Below are 25,590 nucleotides of genomic sequence, written 5' to 3' on the forward strand. Positions count from 1 at the left end.
AACTCATAAGAATCCATCTTTATCTAAGAACGGATTTAAGCTTAAAAGTTTATTTATTGTTTCTGTTTCCTTTTTATTAATTAGGCTAGCTATTTCGGAACTGAATTGGATAGCTTGTTGTTGTTTTACTTTTAATACTTTGGCACTCTTAATCTCCTTCACTGTCAAAAATGGAGGAAATTCTTTCTTTTTGGTTTTGATTTGAATAAACTTCAATACATATACAATGACTCTTTTTAGTTTATGCATACACGAATATTTTTGTAATAATTCATAAAAAATGTTATTTTTTGCTATTACAATTGTTGTGCCAACAACTAATTTTTCTTCAATTTCCTCTTTTGGCCAGTGTTCCTTAGATTTCGCCAACCATTGAGGCCCTATCCACCAAATCTTAAAATCTTGTAGCTTACCTGCACTAATGCCCCTTGATCCTACATCTGATGGATTGTCTTCAGTTCTAACGTGTCCCCATTTAATTTCTTTAATTTTTCTTACTTCGTCAGTTCGACGCCAGATAAACTTGTCTTTATTGTCTCCATTCTTTATCCAGTCTAGAGTAATAGTAGAATCACTCCAGGCATAACACTCTACATTACTTCCAACCGCTATTTTCACCCGTTAAATTAATTTCGCCAGAAGATGTGCTGCATAAAGTTCTAATTTTGGAATAGTTTTCCGATTCTTCTTTGGATTTACTTTGCTTTTGCTGGCTATTATAATTGTAGAACTATCTACCTTGGCATATACTACGGCAGCATAAGCCTTTTCGGATGCATCGGCAAACCCATGAATTTGCATCGACTTATTGTGCTGAAAATTTCGCTATCTTGGTATCCGAATGCTCTCTAACTCTTTTAAACTATTTTTAAACGAATTTTAGTCCCGAGTATCCTGTTCTGATAATTCTTCATCCCAATTTTTGTCTGCAAGCCAAAGTTTTTGAATAAATAATTTTCCGACAAGTGTCACTGGAGACAACCAGCCTAAGGGGTCATACATCTTGGCTAAGGTAGATAATACTATTCTCTTGTTATTTTTCTTAATTGGTTCATAGTGGAAATTGAACCTTAACTCGTCTTTAACCGGTTCCCACTGTAGTCGTAAGGTTTTGACGGATTCATGCTCCTCAATGGTTAATACTTTATTTTCTTGGTCATCTCTAATGCCTTCTATAATTTCTGGGATATTTGTTATCCACTTTCTTAAGTTAAACCCAACCTTATTAAACTTCCGGGTAACTTCCTTTACATGCTTTTTAGCATCCAGTATCGTGTCGGCACCTGTCATCAGGTCGTCCATATAAAAATCATTCTTTATGATTTCCCTAATAGCTTGATTTTTGCAATTCTCTATACTATTGCAACAAGCATCCTGGTTGCTAAGTAGGGTGCTGAAGCTGTACCATCCGTAACGGTTTTACGTTTATAATCTTTTAACTTTTAGTTTGGATTATCCCTCCAAACTATATGCAAATATTGTTGATCGTCTTTATCAACATTAATTTGGTAGTACATTTTTTCAATGTCCGCAGATATTACAAATGGCCATTTACGCCATTTCACCATAATATCGAAAATATCTTTTTAGACTCTTGGTCCAACCCACATGATATCATTTAAACTTTTATTGTTTGTGGTGTTTTCTGAAGCATCGAAAACCACCCTCACCTTTGTGGTTAGACTGGAATCTCTTATGACTCCTTGATGGGGCAAATAATATTTCTTCTTCTTTGGACTCTACCATATGTCCTAAGTTTGTATATTCATGCATAAACTTTATGTAATTTTCTCTTAATTTTGTATTATTGCTGAGCTTTCTTTCTAACCTGTAAAATCGCGCCATAGCTTGTAGTTTTGAACCTCCTAGATCCTCTTCTTTTTCAAATGGTATTTTAACCACATACCTACCATTCTCATCTCTTCTTGTTGTTTCCAAGAAATGCTTCTCGCAAACATCTTCTTCTACGTCATTCTTTTCACATTCCAATTCCCAGCACCGCTCTAAGTCCCCAACTTCAATTGTTGTCGCCACAATAAATTTATCACCCTTTGATTTGATGCAACCGGATATAATCCATCCGAATTCTGTATTTTGACCAAGTAGTCCGACTATTTTTACTACTCCTTTTATTTTAAATATCACAATTATTACATATACCCTACTTGGTTTGTTAAAGTGAGGGTCTGCCAACACATAATCTTGCCACTTAGTTTTGTCAATATTGAAAGACTTTAATGGTAATCTTTCATCAGTTTCAGAAGAATAATTGCTTCAATATTTAGAGGATCTTTATTACAATCACGAGTTTTTACAGATAAAGTAAATTTTTACTTTGAAGTGCAAGAGTCTGTAGATGACACTCCACTTACCTCGGTGTTCGCTCTTTTTCGTACTAAGTTTAATATTTGCGCAGCTTCTGAATTATGGTACATTGCGACCCACAATCAATGAGAGCTCCAAGGTTTTGATAGCCACCATTCCTTGACCTTACCTTTATAAGTGCTGTGGCTTTTGTCAGGCAAGTGTTAACATTTTTCCTATTTTCGTAGGAAATATGGAGCATCGTATGATGAGGTTTTTTACAAATCTCACATAAAATTTCAGATAAGCATTTCTTATACGTATCATGCCTACAGCATTTTGTGCAAAGGCGCTGTTTTTTAATCTATCGGACTCATTCCCTTAAACTTATAGCAGTGATTTATGGTATGTCCTGCCATTTTACATAGCGGACAATTTTCTTTTATTTTACCATATTGCACTACTTTTTTCAACGGTTTCCACTCTTTATCCTGCGACGTGTAAAGAGAAGTGTACCGTTGTTCTAAAAATTCCATTACATCTGGAAATGCTTGGATCTGTTTTGTCCTTTTTATATGACTTTCATATTGTAAGGTTGTTGAACTTTTTCACACTTTTTGACGCGAAAATCACATTAACTTCTTCTGTGTATTCTGTGACTGTAATTGTGACTTTAATTTGATTAAATGTATTGACTCATTTATAGAATCAGAAAACCATTTAATATATTTCGCGGAATCGTGATCTAGCACTGGTAAGTCTAGTAGACAATTCAGCTGATCCGAAAGTATTTTTCGTTTGTTTTCATATCGCTTGGTCAGCAATTGCCAAGCGGCATTTTAATTCTCCAGCGGCACAGTTAAAAGGTGAGCTACCATACTCCGTGCGTGAATTTTAGAGATGTACTTAGACTATCTCTGTTATGAATTTATTCACAAAATATTTGTGATAAGCCGTCCCACTCTTTTTTTTTCCCAAGAATGTGGAAGATCAAGCAAATCGATATCTTCTTTTTTTTATTGTTGCCCCTTTAGTATCCATGCTGTTTCCCTCGGATACGGTTAGCATCCTAACTTCTAGGTTGCTCAACATGCTTGGAATATCAAAGTCAAACTCGCCGGTCTGCTCGTTGAAGCTGTCGTTTGTTTCATAGCTATGATAAAATTTCTCAATTTTTGAGCTCAGTTTTTTACTGAGGAACTTATTTTTTTTATACCCGATACTCAAAATGAGTATTGGGGTATATTAGATTTGTGGTAAAAGTGGATGTGTGTAACGTCCAGAAGGAATCGTTTCCGACCCTATAAAGTATATATATTCTTGATCAGCATCAATAGCCGAGTCGATTGAGCCCTGTCTGTCTGTCCGTCCGTCCGTCTGTCCGTCTGTCCGTCCCCTTCAGCGCCTAATGCTCAAAGACTATAAGAGCTAGAGCAACGATGTTTTTGATCCAGACTTCTGTGATATGTCACTGCTCCAAAAATATTTCAAAACTTTGCCCCGCCCACTTCCGCCCCCACAAAGGGCGAAAATCGGTGGCATCCACAATTTCGACGATACGAGAAAACTAAAAACGCAGAATCGTAGAAGATGACTATATCTTCTAGAGTGCAAAATCTGAACCAGATCGTATAATTATTATAGCCAGAATCACGAAAACAATTTCACTCTTTCTCGCTCTGTCTCACTCTAACACACAGGTTTCATGGTCGGTTTTGCCAATTGCAAAATATGAGTTCAAGGATCTCAGAACCCATAAGAGCTAGAGCAACCAAATTTGGTATCCACACTCCTGTGATATCGGACCTGGACCGTTTTGTGTCAAAATTTCGCCACACCCCCTTCCGCCCCCGCAAAGGACGAAAATCTGAGGCAACCACAAATCTCAGAGACTATTAAGGCTAGAGTAACCAAATTTGGTACACACACTCCTTTAAGATGTCACTATAAAACGTATATCTCAGAATTTCGCCCCACCCCCTTCCGCCCACACAAAGGACGAAAATCTGTTGCATCCACAATATTGCAGATTTGAGAAAACTAAAAACGCAGAATCATAGATAATGACCATATCTATCAGATTGCTGAATCTGGATCAGATCAGATCATTTTTATAGCCAAAAGGAACAAATCAATTTGCAGTGGCTACGCAGCGCCCGACGTCACGCACAGACTGATTTTCTGTCTCTCTCGCACGCACTCTTTGTCGTGTCGTTTAATATTAGCGGCGCTGCCGGAGGAGAGCCATACTGACTTAGTATCGGGTATAACTGTAGAGTCGCGGTGTCCGCAGCAACTCACAACGTTCCCCCTCGTTTTCCTTTCTCATTCTACACTCTCCAATTTTATCCTGATCAAACCTCTGCATGGTTTGCTCTAAATACGTCTTCAGGTTTTCCACTATTCTGTCGATTTCCTCAGATACTTTTTCTATGCTATTGTCAATATTGGGCTCTTAGTCTTCCTTCAAAGTTCCAGGTGCCACTGATTGTAACTTTGTTATTTCTACCTTTCCTTCCGTTAGGGTTTCATTATTTTTTGACTCTACATACTTTTTTTATTTTTTCATAATTTTTTCGTACTACTGTCTCTTATAGTAGTCATGATCGACTACTCCATATGCTAACAGTGCAGAATTATTTCCTGTAACTTTGTTCTTAAGGTCTCCTAAACTTTGGATTACATCGCTGGTCAAATGACCAGCTTCAATCTCATTAATCTCCCTTGCTATCGCTGCTTGAGCCTCTAATAGCTTAATTATTTGTTCCGACAACATCTTAGTTTAATTTTTTTTTTACTTTTACTTAATTAGGCTTAAAAACAATTTGAAATATGAGACTTAGCTGATGAATTCTGCTTCTGCTGTTGTTGTTACTGCTGCCTCTGAAGTCGCTGCTGCTGATACCGCTGTTGCTGCTGCTCGTGTTGCCTCTGCTTACGTCGCTGCTGCCGATACCGCTGTTGCTGCTGCTGGTGTTGCCTCTGCTTACGTCGCTGCTGCTGATATCGCTGTCGCTGCTGCTGGTGTTTCCTCTGCTTACGTCGCTGCTGCTGATATCGCTGTCGCTGCAGTTATTGTTGCTGGCACAGTGGGCACACACAAACCCATTTATATATTTATTTTTCACAGTCACAGTTATTTGCAACTTTTTTTTCCAATTCTAGCCATTAAGCACTTTCGATGTTTCGGATTATTATTGTTTCTCTTTCGCTGTTCCGGCCTCGAAAACGCCACCGTCGCGAAAAATTTTTATTTTTCAATTACAATAGATATACATATTTCGTTAACTATTAAATACAGCCTGTCCAGCTCGTATTTTTCAAAATTATTAATTGAAACTTCCGTTTCATTAATTTTTATTTTTTTTTATTATCTCCGATCATAATAGATATTCCCAGTTATCTATTAAAAATACAGCCTGCTTAGCTCGTATTTTCCCAAATTATCAATTGAAACTTACGTTTCATTCATTTATTTTATACTCTGTTCCATAGGAGGGAAATCAGAATTTTTTATTTTGCTACCTTTAGCTGTCAGTGAACTAGACACTTGTTCAGTCTCAAAGGAGCTGGTTTAACTCCGTGCTCTTACCGCAGGGGGGAAAGAACGGAGAGTCTCGAAGGACAGTCCGGCTCCGATGAGCAGATCAATCCGATGCGGCTTATGGAACGAAGGGTCAGCAAGCTGGATATTCAAAGGTATAGGCCAATTAGCAGTGCTAATTGAGACGCGAGGTTGACTGCCCGTAATCTTCTGGGGAACGACGGCAGATACCTTAAGTTGAGAAGCTAGCATCTCCTATGCCAGAGACTGCAGTAAGCAGCTTGGTTTTTCGCACTTGAAGCTGACGAGTAGTTACGAAATGCAATTGCGAGCCCGAGTCCAACAATGCGCGACATGGCATGAAAGTTCCAGCACTGTTTTTGACGAGAACGACGACGGTGGCTAATAGAACAGGCTCAGACGGACGCTGGGATATATGCGCTTGCGTCAAGGAGGGCGACAATGCTGCCATGGCGGTATGATTTGGTTGCGGCTCAATTGAAGAAACAGTATGGAAGGGTTCTGTTGGACGAAGAAAATGCAGAAGTGTGGTGCTTCGATTGGCAAGTACGGCAGGGACCTCATTTACAATCTTTCAAGTGATGACCCTTTCGTAGGCAATTGACGCTTAACAAGAACCTCTTTGCTTCCTTGTGACGATCATTTGGCGATAGAGTTTTGAACCGTTGACAATTGGCAATCATATGGTTCGTGTCATCCCAAAAAACACAGGAAACAGGAGCGCAAGATGCTACAAACGATTTTCGATGATGCGTACTCACGGTTTTCCCTGACTTGCCAACCTGACCATCTTGCCCTTGCATGGAGTGGTGAATGCCTTCAAGGGTCTTTGTTCGACATCTTTGTTCCAGAAATGCAGATAATTACTCCAGGATAGAATATCGTGATTCGACGACGCTGCTTCCCATTTAACTTGAGTCTGCCTGTCCAAATTCTTCCAGAGTGCGTGGACGATGATGCAATCAGCTATTTCCTCCTTAGTTGCAAGCGCTTCCAACGCGCGAAGATGTGAGGTGGCGGCCTCCGTAAACGCCCGCAGCGAAACAATAGAGAAGTCTCCACGTGCCAGCCCAAATATTTCTCTAATGTGTGCCTGTAGAATGAGACGTTTATTAGCAAATCGATTTTTGAGAATATCTAATGCGGTATTGTAATTAGCCTCGCTCATCTTCAACGAACTATTGGTGTCCAACGCCGCTTCGCTTAAACAAGACCGCAAATGCTGTAACTTATCGATAAAAGTCAGCTCAGCTTCACTATCAATCACAGCTGTGAACATGGAATAGAAGCTTGTCCACTCTGTATAGGCTGCGCTAAACTTGGGCAGCTGCAGCTGTGGCAAGCGCGATCCATTGGCCATGTACATTATGGATTGGGATTCACTTGGGTTCATTTGAAACGTGAAATAATGGGCTGGGAACACTTGCCCAACTCACGCTGTAGAATGGTCCTCAATGATAGGATGGACGAGTCAAATTTTCCTGGTATTTCACTGGACATAGATTCAAAATTCATTTCAAACTGGTGTGTGCCACAATAAAATTGGATTTCAGCTCCGTCAATGATTCCAAGAACGCTCGCAGATTATATTCATCCCTTTGGCGCAGCTTTTCACGATCCATCTCTGTGCGTATTGACTCTAGCCTGTCGAAAAGGGCTCTTGCCTTCCGCCTCATAATGGAAATCCGCGATGCAGGGAATTGGGTGGTGGCTGCGTTCGCACTATCCCTTTCACTAGATGGAGCATCGCCAACTGTCACTGTATCACTGTCATTGCCCATAGCCAACGATACACTCCTTCTATTATTTTTCCTTTTGCCCATGGTTTTGGCTATATATTGTTGACGCGGAGTGTGTGAGCAAAGACTATACAATACCAAGATGTTGCATGAGGAACAAATTCTTTTTCAATTTTCGTTTGACGCTTCATGGTACGGGCGCGCGGGGCTATTACTTCAATTCTCTTTTACGCTACCTTCGCCTCCGAAATGCTACTCGGCTTCGTCAATGCCTCGGTCAACGTCGAGTCGGTGTGTCTCGAGAGAAAGAATACAAAAACAAAATATGAATCGTCTGCGTGCCGAAACCGTAGGGCAGCGTGGTCGCTGATGTCTTTGGAGCGTCTTTGTATGAGTGCTTTAGATAAATTTAATGTACGCATCTAATAGGGAATTTTTCAATCGAATTTTCAAGATAGTTTTAGTTTAGGAGATATAAGCACTCAAAGTTTAACATTTTTTAGGTGTGCAAATAATTATTGAACTCATATTCACTAACTAATTTAGCAAGCTGAGACGGCCAAAGGTCCCACTGTGCCGCTCCAAAGACATCGGCGATCCGCGACCACCGCTTCGACGGTGCTGAGGCTCGAGAGTCCAGAATTGCCGAACAGACGAAACCGATGGGCAGCGGGGTCGCGGTAGAGACGAAGTACAGGCGAAAAGGGAATTGAAACCCCGCGAGCTCCCTCGTGCCTTTTGGGTTCTAATGTTAGGACCCGTCATAGAACAGCTTTTTGGTCGCTCATGTAACATCTTGGTATTGTATAGTCTTTGGTGTGAGTCGTTTGAATAAAAATGATGCAACGCGAGAGTTCAAAGGAGATCAAAATGTTTTGCGATCACTTTCGCGACACTTTTTATTTGTGTATGTCCAAAATATAGGCGCCGGCAAAGCAACGAAGCGACGACCGAAAAAGAACCAATAGTTATGCACAAGAGAGCGACCGAGATGTTTTGCATTGTTTAAAGCTCGAATTCGAGAGAGAGATATGTGCAGCCGGCCACGAGAGCTGGCTGAAGCAAACGACGAAAGAGGAGGCGAAGAAAACTAACGGACCACGCTTAGAACTCTATGCAGACGGTCTTGACAGTGCGCTGCGCGGCAACGAAAAAGACGGCGAAAGAGAAGCGAAAACGAATAGCGGGTCGCTAGAACTGCCACGGTGGGCCAAAACGATCTTTGGTTCGCTACTTTTCTACAAATGTTACATCAAACCTTCGAATTTGATTTAACGAACTACTTGAAACACTACTAACACACGACAAGTCCACGGCGATCACGTCGGGGTCACCAAAATGTTGGAAGCTGCCGAGCTTTTTCGGCAACTCTGACTCCACATTTACAAATTAAAAATTGCTCCGTTGTTAAGGTTACAATTGGGCGTTTATTGTTTGTGTGTTGTTGTTAATCAGTTCGTCTGCTATGTAGCTGCCTTCAACGTCCTGGTGATCCGGCACGGTAGCTCCACCCTTTATTTACTGTTGCAGCTATATGGCTGTTAAAACACTTCTTATGATCAAAAAGGACTCCAAGGTCATTTGAACTCGAAATTCGCTCGAGAACATGATTTCCTAGAACATATGAGACAAAATGTGGAGCGCGACGGTAAAATGTCATAAGTTTGCATTTGGAAAGGTTCAGAAAAAGAAGATTATTTGAACACCACCATAGTAGTTCACTTAGATCCAGTTGAAAGCGTGTGTGCAAATACCAATCAGAGTAAGACTGACAGATTTAAAGTTTTGAGAAGAAGCGACGATAGACTGATAGGCCTAAAGACTTTTGTGGTTGAGTGTTAGGCTTTAGCCGCCTTTTTTTGTTGGACGTTGACATGCAATGACTGCATCTTTCAAGAGGCGATGCAATTACTGCACCGTCAAGTGGCCCGTGTGACACCAGCAGAAGGCTGTGACGCGAGCATGCAGGAAAGATAGCTGTTAGACTAATATTCGAGGAAAATTAGCACTAAAGTTTCTAAGAGAATTAGGCATGCATTCAAAAAAAAAAAAAAAAATACCACTACAATAACTAATTACTAATGACTAGAAAGGAGTGTAAGGATTAGTAATTTAATAAGAGGAAGAGAATTAGTGGTGGATATAACCTCAACCTCAGACCCTCAACGGTGCATGCAAGGAATAATTCGATCTACAAAGTGGAAGGAATGTCTATGTCACCCCTGGTCAAGTTGTGCATAAAAATCACCCCAAGAATTTTTCTACTTTTAACTTACGAGGGAGGTTTACTAGTAGTAGTCTACTAGAGTAAGATGGGAGTCTCACACCTTCATTCCAGTTAAGACCCCGCAGAGCAAAGGGTAAAAAGTTTTTCTGTACTGATTCTCTACGGTCCTGGTGTACTTTGTACTGCGGGCACCATACACAGGAGAGATCGGACGAGCAAGCGAGGTATAGATAGTCTTTGTTATATAGGGGTCGTCAAATTCCTTTGACCACCTCTTTAGAAGCACAAGCTCGCCCATGGCCTTATTAACCATAGTAGAAATGTGCTCGGAAAACTTTAACGTGGGGTCTAACATAACACCCAGATCATCTACCAGGGTAATTCTCTCAAGAGAACCACCAAATAGGGTATAGGAAGCCAAAAAGAGGCTAGAACGATGAAATGTCATAGGCATTTCGAGGCATTAAGGTATAACAAGTTTGCACAACACTATGACTGAAAGTTTTTGAGATCGATTTGCAAGTGAGAATGAAATGAAATGTCCTTATACTGGACACAAAAATTAACATCATCCTCATACATAAGTACTCGAGAGTATGTAATACCGAAGGCAAGTCATTAATAAAGAGTGTGAAGAGTAAGGGGCCTAGATTCCTGCCCTGTGGCAGAAACCTTTACTGGTAAAGAGAGGGGGTTTTTGAAGAGGACTCTTTAAGACCTGGAACAAAGATACAATTTGGCAGACCAAATGGTGTCAAATTGAGTTGGGGAGATGCTTATCTTAAACGAGGCAATCTCCCTGGCATAAGAGAAGTTGAATTTCTCCACCTTTAATCCCATGGCTTTTATTTTGCGTTGAATAAAAGCAATTACATCATTAGATATGAGGTCAGGGGCCAGCCGTGAAACAAAAACTTGTCGTTTTGGTGGGACTCCTACCAGTGGTTTAGTCACCACAGGCCTAGTACCTGTGGTGGCAATATCCGGAGGACCGGAACGTCTATTTACTGGTGGGCGAACTTGCGGACACCACGGACACGGACGCTGCAGACGTACTTGGCTTAACATTCTCCGAGGTGATGAATTCGGCTACCGAATCTTCATCGCCAGCAGCTGTCGTTGCACTTGGAGTGGCAAACGAGATCAACTGCTGCATACTTGGAGTGGTCGGAGTCAGTTTTTCGGCGGCGCACGGCTCCGCAGATCCCGCGGAGTGACCTTTTTACGCCTCGGAGACTCATTCAGAAGTTGCAGACAGCCAAATTGAGACTCCATGGCTAGGAGCCGATCGTATTGCTTTTAAAAGCCAACGGTCAGCTCCTTAAAGCCCTTCCGCGTCTGCCTCATAAAAGCCACCATATCATTTTCCACCGCACGGCATGCCTCGCAACTGTAATGCAACCCATTACGTTTGGCTATAGTATCACTCACGAGGCCAGAAAATCCAACGCATTTTGCGTGCACTACGCTGTCGCAGAGCCAGAAGGGAACATTCGGCTGATCGTGGGTGATCTGCTTCTTACAAGTTTTTTTGGTGCAGACCGTAGCGTATTTCCTTTTTTTTATTTATTTATTTACTTAAGAAAAAAAATTCTAATACAAATTGGTATCAGACCAATTTGTCAGACAACGCTCAAAGCGGAATTAGTGAAAAGAGAGCAGAGTGGAGAGCGGTTATAGCGAGAGCTACTAAACAGAGAGCGCTATTGCTCAGAAAGTTTAAAGAGCGAGAGAGAAAGAACAGTTATTGAAGTTGACGTGATAGCAAGAGAGTGATAAAACAACAAAAGCTACAAGATGAGAGACGAGAGCTGTAATGCAATGTAATTTACTCACGGCAACAACAAAAACACGACAAGCCGACGCCGAATAATTTGAAGTTCAATAAATAATGATTAAAAACAAATCAAAAGGCATGCACTCGCGGAATAGAATAGATTTCCAGATAGTAATTTGGATTAGGAAGGTATTTAATGTTTATTTATGAAAACATCGGTTGTTTATGCAAAACAAAGGGAAAATATGCGGAGCGCAAAACAAAAACGCGTCTGATCTATGTTTGTTCATGGCTTGTTTGCGTTAAGCCATGAGAGTATAATTTTCCTACTATATTCCAGAAGTTGTATTGAAACCAGTTGATCGTCTTCGGTCTTTTGAAGTTGGGCCGGAATGATCTGGCGATTTTAACGATTTGAAACTGTTTACTGCCCAGCTAATATTCCGGTTTTGAGGATGTGGGCCATCGAAACATTCAAAAATATATTTTTTTGTAAACCTGGAATTCATCAAAACAAATGTTAAATCCCAAGTCTACAAGACTCAGCTTGAAAAAAAATACATTTTGGATTGGATTTTGTTGACTAATATTATTGACCATTCTGAAAGTTTTTTGAAAGTCTTTTAGATCCTTTTCGGTATTGAATTGATTTTGTTGAAAAATATAAAAAATATTCTATTATTGAAATATTCAATATATATTGTAAAAATTAAATTTAAGCAAGTCTGCAATCGCAAAATGTAATTATCAAACATTTTAACGTTTTCTTTCGATCACCACCTGTGCTTTTACTGGCAGAAACATCCACATGTAATTTTTGAAGCGCGTACGAAAGCAAACAAGGGATGCGCAAATTCAGGTAATTTAGACTCATGGCGATTGTCTCGTCGCACCAAGCACGTGTCAGTAGGAGTTGCGGATGTGGTGGACGATATACGTCAGAGCCACGCAATTCGCAGCAAGCGGGATGTGCGAGAGGCCACCAAATACATTGAAACAGCAATTATCGTGGACAAGGCTATGTTTGATAAACGGAACGGGAGCACGCGCGCCGAGGTGATTCACGACGCAATACAGGTTGCCAATATAGCTGATCTGGTAAGTATTAACAGTATTAACCGAATGTCTGAAACTATTTATTTGAATTTAAAATTGCAAGTACTTCCGTACCCTGAATACTCGTGTGTCGGTGGTTTATATTGAAACATGGGGAAAAAACCAAGCCATCATCGATGGAAGTAAGGACATTGGCAAGGCAATATCTAACTTTAACGATTACACGTCAAGAAATCTGTTTCAAATTGAGCGAGACACTACTCAGTTGCTTACGTAAGAGTTTCCTGTCTTCCCTGTGCACTCTTACAGGGTACTGTACTAGGCTCTTATATTATTTTATTTCCGTCTTTTAGTGGTGAAACATTTTCCGGCGGAGAGGCTGGGATGGCCGTTCCTGAAACTGTCTGTACACCTCGGGCTGTAGGCATCAGCGTCGATGTTAACGTCTATGAGCCACACCTCCTCGCAGGTACCATGGCTCACATGATTGGCCATAACATCGGAATGGGGCACGACGATGGACGTAAGAAGTGTCTTTTTCCATTATATAACAATTATAAAGAAAGATCTGTTACTTGGCTTTAGGTGAGGAATGTTTTTGTCGCGACTGGCATGGTTGCATAATGGCACAGTCGATCGTCGGGCAGGAGAATGTCCAACCGTATAAATTTTCTGAATGCAGTAAGAAAGACTACATTGACGCATTGCGTACGGGACACGGACTGTGTTTGCTCAACAAGCCTAATGAGGTGAGCGATGAGCGGAAATCCAACTGATAAGTTGTGGCACTTTGGCCCAGTAAACTGATTGGGAGTTTCTTAAACCGTTGCTAGACCAGAAATTTATTAATGCAGCTTTTTTCAAAATTTGCACTCAATAGATCGAATTGCGTCGAAACTGCGGTAATAAAGTAGTCGAGGAAGATGAGGAGTGTGATTGTGGTACCTTTGAAGAATGTGCCCTGGATCCCTGCTGCGACGGAATAACATGCAAGCTAAAATCTGAGGCGCAATGCGCTAGCGGCGCATGCTGTGACCAATGCCGCGTATGTACTATTTCCTGCCAGCATAATAACTATTATAATTGTATTACATGTTTGCAGTTACGTCCTAAGGATTACATTTGCCGGGACTCAAACAATGAGTGTGATCTTCCAGAATACTGTGATGGCGAAGTCGGTCAATGTCCTTCTGACGTCTATAAGAAAAATGGGTCTCCATGTGGCGTCAGCAAGTCAGGCGTTTCTGGTGCGTAGATCTTAGCATTATTATTTATAGAAACATTAAACATGCTATAATTCGAAACCCATATATTTATGTTCCAGGCTACTGTTTCCAGGGCTACTGTCCTACACTAAGCCTGCAATGTGAAGCAATTTGGGGATATGGGGGATCCGCAGCAGATCGGCAATGCTATGAACAATTTAATTCTAAGGGCTCAATTAATGGCCATTGTGGGCGTGATGTGAATGAGCATTATATTAAGTGCGATCCAGAGTAAGTTATCAATTATCGCTAACAAAGCGAATCTATCACCTATATTTGCATAGCAATACGATTCGTAATGTTTGGGGCTCTATTGCCTCTGCACTAATATATCCGATAATTAGTTTCTATATATTCATTTATTGATTCGTGAACCGAATTCAATTCCTTAACTCCTTAAACTAATTTACTCTATCTTTTTCTTTTTGTATAAAAACCAAACGGTTGCGTTAATTAGCATTGGACTGTAGAACGTCTCGACCGATTTAGATATATTTTTTTTTTTTCCTTTTTAACCAGGGATATTGGGAAAGGTTAAAAAAAAACAAAAAAAGACAAAAGAAACCGCAAATAAATAGGCATATTTAAGAATAAAGAAGGCAGATGATTGAGTTGTTATTACAAATCGACTTGAATACTAAATGACGCCGACCGACGATAACGAAGTGGGAGTTGCCTTTAACACATCCAAATATCGCCTCGACAACGAAACAAGAAATGGCGTGTGTGATGTATGTATTGTTTTATTCTATTGGAAGTTAAATACATTTTCTTAGTTTAACTAAGAGTCAAGATCTCCCACTCTCTTTGGGGGACTGACCCGCCAATCGGCTTGAATCGGAATACTTCCACTTGACCTTGGCGCTTCTCACTATGACCGCACATCAACAAATACACAGTTCCCTGAAAAATTCGAAATATAATAATATCGATTTCGCGAGATTCGTGTCGTTACATTTTAATTGCCTGACTATCGAGCGTTAAACTAATCCGTTCCACGACATCCCGACCCCCGTAAAGCAGTTCCATTCACCACACCCAGAACAGCTAACTTAGAGACGGCACGCATCATCACTTTGACTCGATCGTCATTGGCCACGCGCATAACCGCTCGTCGTGGTACTCCGTCCACTCCAGGGAACACTTCTATCGTGATGCCTTTCTTCCATTCTCTGGGTGGAACAGCTTAATCACATATGTAGACCAGATCTCCGCGAAGCATAAGCTCGTAGGTGGGTACTCATGTACCCTTCGTTTCCTGAACCGGTCCCTCATCATCCGGCAATACGCCACTGCTTTCCTGTCTCGCACTTTTCTGGTGGCTGACAGTTAGCTTTTGGAAGGTTCGACGCCTTCGGCTGGATTCCCCGGACAGTTAAAGATTCATTCGACTCCTTTGGACGACAGTTCGCCCTGGATCTTCTCTGCCTTTTTTTTATATGGACGTAGCGGAACCAAACGCGTACATGCAGGAAAGATAGTTGTAAGACTAATATTCGAGGAACATTAGCACTACACTTACTAAGAAACTAAACATGCATTCAACATGCATTTACGAATACTACTACAACTACTAATTACTAGAAAGGTGAGTGAGGATTAGTAATTTAATAAAAGGAAGAGAATTAGTGGTGGATATAATGTGGTATAGGGAATTATAATCCGAGCATAAGACCCTCAACGGTTCATGCAAGGAATAATTCGATCTACAAAGTGGAAGGAACAATGGTATAAAATTTCTAGTGAGTTTAATAGGAATTGTGGAGTTTATGCGGCCCAACAGATTAGGGCTGTATATGTCACCCCTGATCAAGTTGTGCATAAAAATCACACCAAGCATTTTCTACGATTAACTAAGGATGGGAGGTTTACTAATAGCAGTCTACTAGAGTAAGATGGGAGTCTCACACCTTCATTCCAGTTAAGGCCCCGCACAGCAAAGAATAAAAATGTTTTCTGTACTGATTCTATACGGTCCTGGTGTACTTTGTACTGAGGGCACCATACACAGGACCCGTATTCTAAGATCGGACGAACAAGCGACGTATAGAGAGTCTTTGTTATATAGGGGTCGTCAAACTCCTTTGACCACTTTTTTATAAACCCAAGCACGCCCATGGCCTTATTTACCATGGTTGAATTGAGCTCAGAAAACTTTAGCTTGGGGTCTAATATTCTCTCAAGAGAATCACCACATAGGGTATATGGAGCCAGCAAAGGGCTAGAACGATGAATTTCGAGGCATTAAGGTGTAACAAGTTTGCACAAAACCCTGACTAAAAGTTATTGACACCAGATTGCAAGAAAGAATGAAATGAAATTTCCTTATACTGGACACAGAGTTTAACATCATCCGCATACATAAGTACTCGAGAGAATGTTAATACGGAAAGCAAGTCATTAATAAATAGTGTAAAAAGTAAGGAGAAACCTTACTGGTGAAGAGAGGGAGTTTTTGAAGAGGACTCTTTCAGCGCTGGAACAAAGATAGCTAGAAATCCATCTCATTGGGTTTCTATGAGTTTATGCGCTAGAAGTCGAAAAGTCGCTTCAGAGTCGAATGCTTTACTAAAGATAAACGATTTCTTCCAGATCGGGGGGAAGCAAGAAGAATGCATGGACCATGGGAAAAATCGGAATTGCCTGATCATAATTTGCCGACGTATTACGAAATGATAATGAGGATGGGTTTGCGGACGTTCTTACGAAGCTGTAAAACTGTTTAGGGCCCTGAGAAAAACGTATCCTGCATCGAGATAAGTAGTTCTTATAGCATTGAGCATTAAGAGCTCAAAAGTTTGACCGAGCTATTACATAGCGAGTGTGAGAAGTAGGACAACTTACTTCATGAAATTTTTTTTTAAGTTTTGATTTTAAGTAAACCAAGGGGGCTTTCCAGATCCAATCGGACAAGAAAGCGGGACACAAGAATCGAAAAATATGCCAAAATTTAGCAGAACAAATGGCGTCGAATTGAGCTGGAGGATATAGCTTCCTTTATCTTTTTAAAAGCTATCTCCCTGGCATAAGAGAAGTTAAACTTCTCCTTCTTTAAGCCGACGGCATTTATTTAGCTTTGTATAAAAGTAGTTACATCACTAGATGTGAGGCGAGGGGCAAGCCGTGAGACAAAAACTTTCCTCTTTGGTTGGACCTCCACCAGTTGTTTAGGCACCACTGGTACATGTGATGTTCCGGGACGTCTATTAACTGGTGGGATCGGAATGGACAGGATAGCTTGTGAGTTTGTGGACTCGACGGACATGTGATCCAGTGTTCAAAAATAATTCCTTATCTTTGCTTTCCGCGGACTAAATTGGGAGCCTTCAAGACATCGTCCTTCTTATGAGAGTATGCTGCGTCTCATTAACAGTCATTCTCTTAAAAGCCGTAGGATTTGCCATGGAATTCTCTTTCTCCACAAACTTTTATCTGGTGCGATCGAATCCAATCCCGTCGCACCCGACTGGGCATTATCATTCTCCTCATCTTCAACTCGTATCTTTCTAACACTCTGACCATTAATCTTCCCATAATTTAGTAATTTGAATAATTACATTTTTTTTCTTTTTTCAATCTTGAATTGTTGTGTCAGAGAATTGCTATAGCCTGCTTGTAGAGTAATTTATGTTGTAAACTTCTATTGTACAGTTTAACTGACATTGCCAAGGACCTTAACGTACCACTTATTGCTGATGGTATCAACAATCAAGCGAAGACCCATATTTGTAATTTCATAAGACACCCTAATGTACTGACGAGGCGACTTGCGAAAACAAGATACCGGCGTAAGCTGGCCAGAATACACCCAGTCGACCTTCCCAACAGGATGATCTAAGAAATCTACCCTAGAAATCTGCTCCAAAGTAACAGCAATTAGCAAATTGTACTATTATTTTATAATGAAATACAAAGCCTTTTAACTGTTTAACTGACCATGGTTCAACTCTAATTAACCAATAAAGGTAATATACATAAAAACAACCTTAACAAGAAATGGATACTATCTACTACTACACTCACCAAGCAGGTAAAAGCAAAAATTTCCTGTACGGTACTTAATGGCATATAGCCGGACGGCACTTCTACTGAGATCACACATGCGATAATGAACGAGGGCTATGATTCTGCGTTTTTAGTTTTCTCGAATCTGCAATATTGTGGATGCAACAGATTTTCGTCCTTTGTGGGGGCGGAAGAGGGTGGGGCAAAATTCTGAGATATACGTTTTATAGTGAGATCTAACAGAAGTGCGGATACTAAATTTGGTTACTCTAGCGTTAATAGTCTCTGAGATTTGTGGATGCCCCAGATTTTCGTCCTTTGCGGGGGCGGAAGGGGGTGTGACGAAATTTTGACACAAAACGGTCAAGGTCCGATATCACAGGAGTGTGGATACCAAATTTGGTTGCTCTGGCTCTTATAACCTATAAGATCCTTGAACTCATATTTTGCAATTTTCAAAACCGACCATGAAACCTGTGTGTTAGAGAGAAACAGAGCGAGAAAGAATGAAATTGTTTTCTTGATTCTGGCTATAATAATTATACGATCTGGTTGAGATATTACACTTTAAAAGATATGGTCATCCTGTACGGTTCTACGTTTTTGGTTTTATCGTATCGTCGAAATTGTGGATGCCACAGATTTTCGCACTTTGTGGGGGCGGAAGTGGGCGGGGCTAAGTTTTGAAATATTTTTGTAGCAGTGACATATCACAGAAGTCTGGATCCAAAACATCGTTGCTCTAGCTCTTATAGTCTTTGAGCACTAGGCGCTGATAGGGACGGACAGACGGACGGACGGACGGACAGACAGACAGACAGACAGACAGGGCTCAATCGACTCGGCTATTGATGCTGATCAAGAATATATATACTTTATGGGGTCGGAAACGATTCCTGGACGTTACACACATCCACTTTTACTACAAATCTAATATACCCCAATACTCATTTTGAGTATCGGGTATAAAAATGGTTTTGCAGCCAAGGCTTACTGCCCAGCAAATTTTTTTTACAGAAGTAAGAAGCGGTCCCCTCTCTTTAAGGCACGAGCCAGACAACTGAACTTTAAAGAAAACCAAAGTCCATCCAACCTACAAATTCCTGTACCTGTTGCACCGCATGATCACAGTAAAATACCCACATAAAAGCAATGATGAATTGCAATGCACAAATTGCCAGGAATATGTGCACACCAAATCTTACTATACGCTACGATCAGTCTACGTAGCTTCTAGAAACTGCCACGCCTCAGTTCTTTACAAAGAAAACCCTAAGAACACATAGCAAACTATAGAGGCTGTCCAGTCTACAAGTAGTTAAAAAATCTAGTCCGATGATTAATCCGATGTTCTTGTTTACTTAATTTCTCGTATATTCCACCTTCGTCGGATATTTTAATTTATGAGTAGCACTTGCTGCTTGAAACGCATTAACCGCTGTTTCATCCTCGCTATCAGATAATAATCTTATGATAGTTCTTTTACTTGTGCACTGATATCATAAAAGGCTCAAACATTGCTTACAATGCTTTTGGAACATTTTTTTATTCTTGTGTCCCGCATTCTTGTCCGACTAGATCTGGAAAGCCCCCTTGGTTTACCAAAGAGTAATCCAGTATAACAAACTTAAAATCAGGACTTTATACAAATTTGTAATAAGTTGGTCCTACTTTTCTCTCGCTATATAACAGCTCGGTAAAACTTTTCAGTTCTTAATGCTCAATGCAATTAAAAGTACCTATCTCGATGCAGGATAGGTTTTTCTCAGGACCAGTAAACAAGCGTAGAACGTCCACACACCTATCCTCGCTTTCATTTCTCGATACGTCGGCAAATAATGATCAAGCAATACAATAAAATTACCACTGCTAGCTATATAAAGAGATGCATTTTTTCAATAAAATTCAGTATCAGAAACAGTACCACAACTGCCTGCCACTTATTTCCCATAGCAATCATCAGAGGTTGTTGCCGTTTCTTCAGATCCTCATTTGCGACTCGATCTGGACATCAGATTGAAGAAGTCAACTGGACATCTTCAATAAAATTAGGCACAAGGAAATACACTTACGGTAGCATCTCCTATCAATAAGTATCACTGTGGCAAATCTGGCATATTCAGGTTATCTGCCAACAGAAAAACAGCTACAGAATTCGATTGAAAGGCAATAAATTTTTGTTGTTCGTCCGTTCCATAGATGGGAAACAGCACAAATTACTATTACTTTTCTGAACGAAAACGGTTTCGATTCGGAGCGAATCCAACTGCAAAGCAAATAAAACACTCTCAACGGGTCAAAAAGTAATAAGTACAAACAGATAGAATGGATACACAAAAGGAGGAAGAAGCTGCCGTTACAATATCCATTGATGTGCAGCACGATATTGACGAGGAAATATCGAGGTGCATTCGGAACTTTAAAAGAGATCCCCAAGAAAGAAAGCAAAAGGCCTCTCACTTTCAAGCCAAAATATCGGCACTCGAAAATGCGTGGAATCTTTTTAACAAAAACGACTCAAAACTTCGCGATACAGACAAAACGGATGAATATGTACATTTTCGTGAAGCCTTACGTACAACATGTAAGCAATACATTACTATTTTTACCGAATGCATTGATAAGCTATCACAGACATCTAGTGCTCGTGGGGAACGTCAAATCGTCCCTTAAGAAAAGCATGAGAAACCACCAGTAGGTCCCAAAGAAAGCGGTCTGATACAGCAGTCCTCGAAGGATTACAGCAAACTGCCTTCACTATGTCTCCGATAAAAGGCCATAGTAGAACGCAATCTGAAAAAACTTTCAGAGGCGGAAGGACGCACATCAAGTGATTTAATAAAATCACTATGGACTCAAGCACAAGAAGTCGACTTCACCATTCATGAGGAATACGAGGACCGAGTAGAAGGAGGATTTGACATGGAAGCCAACTTAACACTGGAAACTTAGGTACAAAGAGCATTGGCAAAATCAGACAAACCATCCATCTACAACGTGCATCTTCCACGCATCAGCATTCCGAAGTTTGATGGGGATCTATTAAAATGGACCCAGTTCTAACTAACACGTCTATGGTGAACAAGATGTGGAATCTTAAAACCACCGTTACCGGCGAGGCAGAACGATTGATCCGACATATCGATCTAAAGGAAGAAAATTATGAAGCCGCTTAGGAAATACTAGTTGACTAGTTGTTTCAAATACGGTACTGAACCGTTTCCCCAATCGTCAAACAATTAATGACGAACCCAAGTCATTAAAAAAGTTGTACATAACAACCATAGAATCCCTTGCTTCACTAAAGGGATATATCTACATGGGGTCCAATATTGATTGCCATTATCAGAAACAAACTGGATGTTACAAATAAGGACTTGTATGAGCAATCATTGGGAAGCTCAAAAGACATTCATTCGCTGGACACGATGCTTCAGTTCTTAGAGCAAAGAATTCGAGTTCTAAGAACCAGAAAGAAACCACCAGCATCAAGGAGAGAGCCAAAAGGCACGATATGTGCATCAGAAAACACAGGGAGAGCACGAGCACCTTTATGCAAGACGGCAAGCCATTGGCTCTAGGGATGCGAAGAATTTCGCTCCAAATCTCCATCGGAACGACTAAATTGGGTACAAAAACAAAAAATTTGCGTTAATTGTTTTAGAACGAATCACAAAACAAACGCATGCCCAGGTTGAAACTGCTTCAAGTGCGACAAGAAGCGCAACACGATCTGAAAACAGCATCGGGCGCAGCTAACAAATTAAGAGTACCGACGCGTCGGTTGGTTTTTTTTTTTTTTTTTTATATATATTTGAGTTAAGCGTTGAATCCGTACATACATGTATCGTATCTTAACAACACAGGTAAATAATATTGAGGAGACCAAACCTATTGATTAATGTAAGAGAACTTATAAAAAATATAATATTATATCAGTAGGAGGGAAACTGAGAGTTGGCCTATAGTTTTGGCAGAAACCAATGTCTTCAACCGCATCAAAGGCCTGGCAGGTAGTACACTTCTAGCGAGCATACTTTTGTGTCTAATCAGCCTGTCACTGTATCTGCTGGTGTGCCTTCCAATCTGCTCCTCCACTGTATGCAGACTTAGATCCCGATGTAGGGTGGAGCCTCGCACGTACCAGGGACAGTTTGTTATTTACCGCAAGGCACGATTCTGCAGGACCTGTATCCGTTTATAGTTGAATCGACCTATCCAAATGTTGCCTAAAGGCGAGCAGATCAGTGTGCCTGGTGCCTAGACGATGGCTTGGATTCTCTATAATGGCATCTGTCTCAATGTTGTTGACTAGGGCCAGGTGGTCGGAGTCCAGATCCCAGCTCCGACTTATTGTTGCTCGAGAATCCGGAATACCATGATGCGCTGCGAAGTCTATGCAGGACGGCGTGTGATTGAGTACATATGGGTACCTGGATGGTGATCCAGTTGCAAGGATCTTAGCGCCAGTGGCATATATGACTTTCGCTAGCTCTAGGGGAATGTCTCCCCACAGCCAATGCCGGGCATTCCAGTCACCACCAACCAAATACCTTTGCCCGCAAGCACGGACTCTGGGTGGGCAGTAAATAGCGCTGAACTCTACATCGCCCAGTCCTGTAGCTACTTTTACTGCTGACATTTGCATGCTGCGTGTCTCAATCACCCTTATATTTGGACGTTGACATGCAATGACTGCATCTTTCAAGAGGCGATGCAGTTACTGCACCGTCAATTGGCCCGTGTGAAACCAGCAGAAGGCTGTTACGCGCGGATCCCAGGCAAAACGCAGCCCTCCTCCCGCCCAACCGACCGAGGGGCGCTGCCGCATGACGCGCGGTGCGTAGCCGAACCAAACGCGAACATGCAAAAAAAAATGGCTATTAGACTAACATTCGAGGAAAATTAGCACTAAACTTACTAAGAAACTAAGCATGCAAGCAAAATACAAATACCACTACAGTTACTAATTAATAGAAAGGTGTGTAAGGATTAATAATTTAAAAGGGGAAGAGAATTAGTGTTGGATATAATATGGTAGAGGGAATTATAGTCCGAGCATAAGACCCTGAACGGCTCATGCAAGGAATAATTCGATCTACAAAGTGGAAGGAACAACGGTATAAAATTTCTAGTCAGTCTAATAGGAATCGTGAAGTTTATGCGGCTCAACAGATCAGGGCTGTCTATGTCACCCCTGATCAAGTTGTGCATAAAGCATTTTTCTACGGTTAACTAAGGATGGGAGGTTTACTAATAGTAGTCTACTAGAGTAAGATGGGAGTCTTACACCCGCATCCCAGTTAAGGCCCCGCAGAGCAAAGAGTAAAAAGTTTTTCTGTACTGATTTTATACGGTCCTGGTGTACTTTGTACTGAGGGCACCATACACAGGAGCCGTATTCTAAGATCGGACGAACAAGCGAGGTATAGAGATTCTTTGTTATATAGGGGTCGTCAAATTCCTTTGACCACCTCTTTATAAACCCAAGCACGCCCATGGCCTTATTTACCATGGTTGAATTGAGCTCAGAAAACTTTAGCTTGGGGTCTAATATTCTCTCAAGAGAATCACCACATAGGGTATATGGAGCCAGCAAAGGGCTAGAACGATGAAATGTCATAGCTTTGAATTTCGAGGCATTAAAGTGTAACAAGTTTGCACAAAACCCTGACTAAAAGTTATTGAGACCAGATTGCAAGAAAGAATGAAATGAAATTTCCTTATACTGGACACAGAGTTTAACATCATCCGCATACATAAGTACTCGAGAGAATGTTAATACCGAAGGCAAGTCATTAATAAATAGTGTACAAAGTAAGGAGAAACATTACTGGTGAAAAGAGGGAGTTTTTGAAGAGGACTCTTTTAGTCCTGGAACAAAGATAGCCTGGTTGATCGCCGCCTTATAAATCCATGCTGTGTTGGAGATATAAGTGACTTGCAAAGATGTTGCAAGTTCGGAGTTACAACCTCAAACACTTTAGGATAACTTAGCGGATAACTTTGCTATACCTCTATAATTTTTTGCATCAGACTTGCTACCTTTTTTATGGAGAGGAATTATAAACGATTCCTTTCAGATTGGGGGGAAGCAAGAGGAATCAATGGACAGGGTGAATAGTTTAAGCAATGGTCCACAAAGAGCCTCGGCGCAGTACCTGAGTACACAACCTGGAACCCCGTCTGGACCCGGTGAAACACCGGCTTAACTAGTCGAGATAATGAAGTAGGGAATATTCATTTAACAAGGGACTGAAAATGCCGTTAGACTTCGGTAATCCGTATGGGTACGGTTGACCACAGTAGCGTTCCTCAGAATAGGTTGTTTGGAAAAACTGGGCAAAAAGATCGGCAATTGCCTGATCATTATTTGCCGACGTATTACGAAATGATAGCGTTCTACGCTTATTGTTTACGAAGCAGTAAAACTGTTTAGGGTCCTGAGAAAAACGTATCCTGCAACGAGATAGGTAGTTCTTATAGCATTGAGCATTAAGAACTGAAAAGTTTGACCGAGCTATTACATAACGAGAGTGAGAAGTATGAGAGCCCACTTCTTGAAATTTTTTATAAAGTCTTGATTTTAAGTTTTTTAGACTGGATAACTCTTTGGTAAACCAAGGGGGTTTTCCAGATCTAATCGGACAAGAAAGCGGGACACAAGAATCAAAAAATGTGCCAAGAGCATTGTAAAAAATGTTTGTGCCTTTTGTGACATCAGTGCACAAGTACAAAGCAGACCAATCAAAATCCCTAATTAGGTTATTAAGCTTCGCAAACTCGGCTTTACGAAAGCAGCGGACACGTTCAGGTAGTCTACTCGACCGATCCAATACAGTTGGTCCTATATCTAGCGACACCTCGAAAGTAGGGTGGTAGGCGTCTTCAGGTATAGTGAGCGGAAGGGCTCGGGTTAACAACACTATGGTCGGATCCGATACAAAGCATAGATCAAGCAATCGACCCAAGGAATTTTTCACATGATTGACTTGAGACAGGGATAGGTCAAGCAAGCCGTCAACAAAGTCATGTCGTGACATGGGCACTAGGATACTAGACTCGTTTACCGAAGACCAAGAACTATCATACGATCTTTATCAGATAGCGAGGCAGAAACAGCGGTTAAAGCGGACAAGTGCTGCTCATAAATTGAAATATCCGAAGAAGGTGGGATATACGAGCAAGTAATGAATATAGCGAAAGCGGGAAGAATCAGTTTTACACACAGGAATTCCAGTTCCTGTTGAACTTGGACTGTGAAGTGTTCCGACGTGAAGTTAGAGTCCACTGCAATCAGAACCCCTCCTGCACGTCAAGACGAACGCTCTTTTTTTAAAAGTTGTGTACCGACCTGCCAAAACCTCGGAACTAAGAATGTCCGGCTTTAACCAGGTTTCAGTAAACACAATAACGTGGGAAGCAAATGCAATACTATCCCGGAAAAGAATGCTGAGCTTACTACGCAAGCCTCTTACATTCTGATAGGTTACTAAAAGAGAAGTTAGTTTTTTGGAAAGGTGGAAGCAAGACGGGAAGTTGAGGAAGAGGAAGTTGAGGTTGAGAGTGGCACACTGGAAAGATTTGGAAGGGATATGGGGGGCCTATTCTTCTTCTTAGCCTTAAACTCCTTCACCACCAAATGCTCCGGC

The 25,590-nt window shown here is 41.0% G+C and overlaps 1 protein-coding gene across 9 annotated transcripts in view; it reads left to right on the forward strand.

The window, feature by feature from the left end:
* Window positions 1-25,590, forward strand: part of LOC6602744 (zinc metalloproteinase-disintegrin-like batroxstatin-3) — a 513,201-nt gene that overhangs the window by 344,934 nt on the left and 142,677 nt on the right. For all 9 annotated transcript variants that reach the window (XM_026990249.1, XM_026990250.1, XM_026990252.1 and 6 more), the window contains exons 8-14: window positions 12,411-12,710; window positions 12,772-12,941; window positions 13,022-13,191; window positions 13,254-13,417; window positions 13,549-13,713; window positions 13,771-13,915; window positions 13,993-14,164. In XM_026990249.1, the coding sequence (XP_026846050.1) occupies window positions 12,411-12,710; window positions 12,772-12,941; window positions 13,022-13,191; window positions 13,254-13,417; window positions 13,549-13,713; window positions 13,771-13,915; window positions 13,993-14,164 (1,286 nt within the window). The remainder of the gene's footprint in view (window positions 1-12,410; window positions 12,711-12,771; window positions 12,942-13,021; window positions 13,192-13,253; window positions 13,418-13,548; window positions 13,714-13,770; window positions 13,916-13,992; window positions 14,165-25,590) is intronic.

This window comes from Drosophila persimilis, unplaced genomic scaffold (assembly GCF_003286085.1).
Source record: "Drosophila persimilis strain 14011-0111.01,24,50 unplaced genomic scaffold, DperRS2 tig00000572-arrow-pilon, whole genome shotgun sequence".
NCBI lineage: Eukaryota > Metazoa > Arthropoda > Insecta > Diptera > Drosophilidae > Drosophila > Drosophila persimilis.